The sequence below is a fragment of the Anopheles gambiae genome, chromosome 3 (assembly GCF_943734735.2).
Source record: "Anopheles gambiae chromosome 3, idAnoGambNW_F1_1, whole genome shotgun sequence".
NCBI classification, from domain to species: Eukaryota; Metazoa; Arthropoda; class Insecta; order Diptera; family Culicidae; genus Anopheles; species Anopheles gambiae.
Window position 1 is genome coordinate 57,483,969 of NC_064602.1, and position 7,114 is coordinate 57,491,082.

Consider the following 7,114-nt stretch of genomic DNA (forward strand, 5'->3'; position numbering starts at 1 on the left):
CCGGATCAGGAGCTATTACGGGCCGCATGTGGCCTGCGGGCCGTATGTTTGACATGTCTGGTGTACACAAATGCTTTCAACGGTCAACTGGCTCTGCAATACATGCTATTAAATGCTACATAGGACGACCCTGTTTCATTGGCAAATGACCATCAACAGATTGATATTTGATTTGGTTGTATGTATGTATTAATGTATATATGTATGTAGCTGCGGCCGACTACGTTGAGCGCACATTAGGCAAGTAATCTCCTAGACCACAGACGGCTCCTGCATGGCATTGCAGTACTGGTTAGTTACCATGGGAGACGACAGACTTCCAAACAAATGCTACACGAATTATCTCTATGTTGCACAACCCATTCTGATTGGTTCTGTTATACCTTCTGATATACAAAAAAAATAAATAAATAAATAAAAAAAGAAAAAAAAAAAAATATATATATATATATATATATATATATATATATATATATATATATATATATATATATATATATATATATATATATATATATATATATATATATATATATATATATATATATATATATATATATATATATATATATATTGAATTATGGTTCATGCTACCATTTCCATTATGGTAACATTATTTTTCTTTAATGTATGTTTAAATATTAAATTAGTATGACAAACATGTAATGTGATTTCTCAAAGCTTTTTTGATTTGTTTTTAACCACCACAAATAAAAACGTTTGTTCAATGTTCTGGAAGTTGTGTGTCTAACACAAACCTTAAAAATATATTTTTGTTCAAGAATTTAAATGTGTAATGAGTACAATTTGTACAAGAAAATATATAGTAAGTTCATAGTTTGTAACATTCAGCAAAACGATGTTAAAATAACATAAATTTGTCGTGGGTTAAGTTTGAAAAATTAAGTGCATCAGAGAAAACTGTTGCAAGGGTAGGAAAATTTGTTTTTTTTTTACGAATGGCATACTGATTACATGCTGGGTATATCCTACCATGAATTTTACCCCTTTTTAAGACGAGTCGGGAAAAATGAATTCTCTCAGAAAATGGAGTGAGAGATAAAAGGATACTGCTAAATGAGAGACAATATTGCGTAAATATTGCGTCAGTATACTACCAGAACTAGAAGAGCAAGTAGGTGAAACTCCACGAGGGCAGAATAAAATATTATGGATAATATTCTATAGAAAAGCCTTATCTCGTTTAACTGTCAATGGAAACAAATAGAAACAATTATTTCCACGTTTAAGAGTGACCATTAAATGTAACGATGTAAATACGTGTAAATATACCAAGTTATGTAAAAGTGCAGTATCGTAGATTTGTAGTGTTGGAAAACTGTACTAGTCAGTACATTTGCATCGACTTGCATGTTAAATACTTGTGATAAACTTGTGTATAAATTAAAAAAAAAACTGTGACTGAAAATAAAGTGCATCAAATTTGTTAATTCTTGTTCATTGATCCCGCATTGATTCTTCATTCTATAAGCCTATGTAGATATACATCATTGAACGGTGTCATATTGTACGGTGAAAATTGCATTAATGTACCGGTGTTCCTGGAGTTTTCCTTCACATAGCGTTTTTTTTCCTCATGTCGCAGCACAGTGGATAACAGCAATAAAAACGGATAAAATATTTAACGGAATATTCGAAGTTGATATTATACCACAAAACTACTTATATTAAATTAACTCATATCAATTAATATTTAAAGTTTTTTATTTCTGTAACTGTATGGCAAATGAATCGTGCGGAAAACTTTATTAATTTGAAAATTACTTATTCATTTATTTATTGATTTATTGATTTATTTATTTACTTATTTTTTTATTTATTTATTTATTTATTTATTTATTTATTTATTTATTTATTTATTTATTTATTTATTTATTTATTTATTTATTTATTTATGGTGAAGTGTTCGAAAAGCATACACAGGACAGTGCTATTTCTTTCTATTCTATTTTTTTCAAATCACATCAAATTTGAACCAATTAAACCATATCACGCAAACTTAATATAATTTACGCGGTTTCTAACATTTCTGAAACACTTTATATTTTAATGTTGTCGGTAATATTATATCAGATGGTATGTAGTTAATATGCATTTATATAGTTTATGATTAACATTAAAATAATCATGAAGATACAATTGTGAAATATCTAAATCGAAAAGGTGACTTAATGGTGGCTTTGTGAGCTACTGTTAAACACCTCGGCTCCTTTAAATATATGACGTGATTCGACTTTAACCCGAATCACTTCCCGTAGTTACGGACATTTTTCAAGTTTTTTTCAGCGTTATTTTGACTCTGCGGTGCCTATTATTATGTCTATAGCATTGTGATTCAAATAGTAAAATGTATGCCTTATATAATGAAAAAAACTCTTTTATCTTTTAAAAACATTAAAAGAGCCATTGTACAGGGATCTCACGACGTACAATTCTAGTTCCGACGCAGATGCGGCAATATCGATTTAGACAGTTTAAAGTTGTCATTTTGCTGAAATTGATAGATTTTTTAAAATTTATTCCTGATAACCGTTAATGTCCTGTTTTCGTGCATGTTTATTCCTAGAATAGTATTGTAGTTAAAACATACGATATTCTAGATTTTTGCACATCTATTTTGGTTGTAAACCGTGCATGGAAATATATTCATCATGCGAGTTTTTCGACCTTGCCTCGGGACCTTTTTTGGTTCCAAATTTGGTTCGGAATAACAATATTATTTCAAATTTTACAGTAGAACCATGTAAAGCAGTCCTCCGAGAATCAACTATGTTTATACAATGTATGACAATGTGTATTTCAACTTGAAACATTTTTTCGATAATGTATTCATTTTATAACAAATGTTGTTTATACTATAAATATTCATGTTTGGAAAATAACAGGAACAGGAACAGAAAATAATAGAACTATAAATATGTATGCGATCATTATTCTTTATACAAATTAAGAAAAACAAATATTTGATGTATTTTTAAAATGGATGAATGCAACATAATGAAAAAACATATACAAATGATGACCAGATCAACAAACAACAAAATACCATTGTTCATGCTGAATTTCCAGGCGAAAAGTAGATATGATGAGAAGCGAGCGAAAAAAGAGATAAACATTTAGTTGTGAGCGAATCTGCTCTTGATTTATATTTTGAAAAGCCGAACGCCAATCGAATGAGAAAACGTGACGATACTCTCTATTTTCTTATCCTCATGGAGAGTTTGGATATTCTTTCACTTAAGAAGGGGAAAGGAAATAAGCAATTTTTGAAAGAGAAACAACTTCATTTCTCTTTCTTACTTGGTATGGATGTGATCTGAACTATGGGCTTGTTTTATTGCTGGTCAAAGCCGCGCTTCTCTTGTTTGCTCAACAAAATGAAATGTGCAATCTACGCTACGTCAACGAGGTAGAAGCAAGTTGAAAAGAGAGAAACGGAAAGAGAAAAAGTTAAAGTGTTCCCCGACTAAGACCCGACCTGTCGCACAAACGTTGGTTGCGTATCAAACGCGTTTGGCGCAAGAATTTTGTTCAGTTTGTCGTTTGAAGAAGACCTGTCGTACCGCGTTGGGTTGCGTATCGCATGCAATTGGCGCAAGAATTTTATCCTGCGCGGTATACGTAAGTTTGGACAATTAGATTGATGATAATTGATAGTGTTGCAGCAATTTATAATAGTAAATTTAGTAGACTTTAAGTGAGAGTGAAATTTAGAAACAACTACAACACAAACTCATGTCACCCTGTACAACCATGAAGTAGGCCATCGAGAGGTTTCCTGACGAGTGATGTGTTAAAAAAATCAATTTTTGTGCTAGTTGCTACACCAATATCGACCATTCTGCCTATGAACGAACACATTAAGCGTATAAGTAATATGCAGCATAATATCGCACTGAGCTAGTTCATGCAAAATATCACTGCCTTTGATAGCATCGGTTGGAAGATGTTTAGCATTTTAATTGTATAAGCAAATTTGTATGATAGCTAACTGAGTTTTCTAAAGTTTTAACCATGTTGGTTGCAAATCTGACAAAAAGGGATCAGTGAAGTGAAATATTTCCTGGCGTTACTAAATGTGTATCCTCTGTAAGCGTGCTATTGAGCAGTGAAAAGTATTGTTAAATATTGCAGTGAATTCAGCATAACATACTGTTCATGTTCTATGTTAACATGGACATAGTAGGTTCAATATAATGTCTTTAATATAGTTGATATAAATGAAAATGTTAAATTATATTCATCATTGTATATTGGATGGATGTGTTATGTTCTTAGGATAAAAGAAACATCCTATGTAGTGAACTAGATGTGCTGTGTTAACGATATTTGAAATATATGTGTGGAATGTTGAAATAATAATGAATGTTTACTGCTATCTAATGTTAATTCAGGCCAAATATTTCATGAGTTCATGAGATAAATAAATGCATGAAATCTTTACTTGGTGCTGAAGTGGTATTCGATGTCGAGGAATTGCTTTTAAAACTTCGAACGATTGTTAAAAATATGTACCGGTGTTTGAGAATGAAAATGAAAAGGAATGAAAAATACCCAAAACTGGTTTTGTTGGAATGAAAAATCAACATTCAGAAACTACACCTGCACAAACCGCAGACTGAGAATAACTCAAAGAGTTATTCGTGCAAATTATCGAGCGGCAGCGTTGACCCAAACAACCAACCATCGCCAAATTCCCCACTAGATAGCAAGCGCTTTTTGACTGCATCGACGTACTGTTAGCGCTATGTATATACACACAAGCAGTACATAAGGTTACTGCGGAAAAAATAGATGAAAGAATCGGCACGAGGATTATACGAACGAATGACTTTTTTGAAAATTCGATTGAAACAGCAATAAAAAAAGTCGAAGGAATGAGTACGTTAATCTTATTTTTGTATGTTCTATTCCGGTTCTACAGAAGCTTGTTTGGGTAACAAGGCTCATTTTGCAGCATTAGCTCAACCGATAAAGTCATCGAAACGCAGAAACGGACTGCGTAAGAAAGCTGCAGAGAACCAATTAAAGGTGAAATAAAAAGGTGAAACACATTAGAAGAAATTCACAAAAACGTGCTTAATCTAGTTCAGATTGGATGTGATTTTTCAGTGTAGCTGTGTTTTAACATGTGTGTTATGTGTATTCCAATATCATTCCAATAAGTTTGATTTTGTTAAAGAGTTATAAAATGTGTGTATGTGTATGTTTGTGTATTAGTGTATTGTGAAATACAAAGCAATGGTTGAATTGGTGTATTCCTTGTATTCCTTGCATCAGTGTTCTATGTCGTAATGTCGATATTCTGTAGAAAGTAGGTTCGATTTATAGTGATAAAGGTTGTGAATGCAGTTTTTTCTTGAAAGATTTTTGGTGTGTGAATTCCGTTTGGAATCGATTCGATCGACCGATTTCATTACATTGCCGAGAATTGTGGGCCTGTTTCAAATGGTTTTGATCAATCTTAGTCGAATTGGTTCGCATATAACGAAAGTGGAGTAAACGCGCGACAGGAAAAGCAATTTATTTTCAACGCACTGTTGAACTGTGATGGTGCTCGACGTGCAAAATTTCTATCGTAAGGAGCCCGACCGGCTGAGGCAGCCGCGATTCGTGTAGCTCTGCCATGACCAAGCATCTCTGGAATTGCGATACATCCTGGCGATGTGTCCAGGCATTGGCAGTGATCCTGACCATCCTGCTATTGCCCGGTACAGGTAAGATTCTTGGTTTTCACCTGATCCGATAAACATTCTTCTTTTTTCGTTCCAAAATCTACCGAAGATCTTCTTTCTAAATTTTTCATTTGTGGAATGATATGTAGTCTTAAGGTGAATAATAAAACTGGGACAGAAAACTTTACTGTATGTGTTGTGTGGACGTTAGTGACGTTCCGAATTCACGATGTGTTATTTATATATTCCAGGTGATATTCTTCAAATGAATGTGCTTAATTTATGAATAAAAACCAGACCAATGCTAAATTATTTGCTTCGACTCCTATAAAAAAGTCAACTGTTTCTAATGGTGACGTAGATCGTTTGCAGCTTCCTACAAGATTTTTAGAAATTTTTGCTACGCATTTTTATTAGTTTCAATTCTTCAATTCAATTCAATTCCGTTGAAGAATATTTTTCTGATTCATGATAAAAATATGAATTTGATCCGCAGCGTGTAATATATTTCAAGAATATGTTGAAAATATCAAACAATTTTGATTACAACCTATATTATTGCCATGTATGTGTATTGTATATTGTATCTATCTTAAAAAATACAGATGAATTTATTATAGCTAGCAATGTAAATTAATAAATGCACACATAACTGCTATTTCCCATTTCTAGAGATTTTTGTAAAAAGTTTGAGTTTAAATTAAATCCTTAAATGTAAGGTCCTCTACAGTAAGTGGAGGCCTTTAAATCTTGTCTTAGTTTGTATAAATTGCATAAAGAGCTTTATCATTACTGCTAATTTTTGGATTTATGAAATCGATGTTAGGCGAAGAAGAGTCAAACTTTTGATATTAATCAGCTTTTAGTAGCTACTGTATTAAGTCCGCAAAACTATTTGGTTTCAATGGTTTCGGTTTCTGTCTGGCGTTCAGCACTGCTAATGTATCGTTTTTTATCCAAAATGCCTTGTGCTAGCAGTATTTGAAGCAGCGCAGCAACGACAGTGCTGTGGCATGGACGAAAACCGACAGCACGCGAGAGTGTCATTCATGAACAACCTTGGATATGTATGGGTGTTTTTTTTTTTTTGTTTGCATGAAATGTGACCACGTGTTTGCGAAAGAAATCGAATCGCAACATGCTATGAGTCAAACAAGAAAGGAGGTATGGAGCATAGAATTGGGCATGAGCTAAATAAAAGGGAATGAAGCGAGACAAGAAATCTTTGAAGAATAGAAACCAGGAAAGGATATGAAATACGAGAAACGAAACATCGTATTGGAAGAGCGTGTTTTGGGATTTTCAGTGCTTCAAATTTTCGTGTTTCGTGTTTCGTGTATATATATATATATATATGTATATATATATATATATGTATATATATATATATATATATATATATATATATATATATATAT

General features: G+C 32.5%; 1 protein-coding gene across 19 annotated transcripts in view; it reads left to right on the forward strand.

The window, feature by feature from the left end:
- Nucleotides 1-1,110: 1,110 nt before the first annotated feature.
- Nucleotides 1,111-7,114, forward strand: part of LOC1272707 (protein kinase C-binding protein NELL2) — an 89,964-nt gene continuing 83,960 nt past the window's right edge. For 2 of the 19 annotated variants that reach the window (XM_061661897.1, XM_061661896.1), the window contains exons 1-2: nt 3,163-3,642; nt 4,946-5,065. Coding sequence is in view for 7 of the 19 variants with exons in the window: in XM_061661905.1 (XP_061517889.1) it covers nt 5,648-5,738 (91 nt within the window). In the remaining 12 variants the exon portion in view is untranslated. Of the gene's footprint in view, nt 1,284-3,116; nt 3,643-4,945; nt 5,739-7,114 lie in introns of those variants that run through there. The other 17 variants (XM_061661915.1, XM_061661916.1, XM_061661905.1 and 14 more) reach the window with 16 other exon arrangements.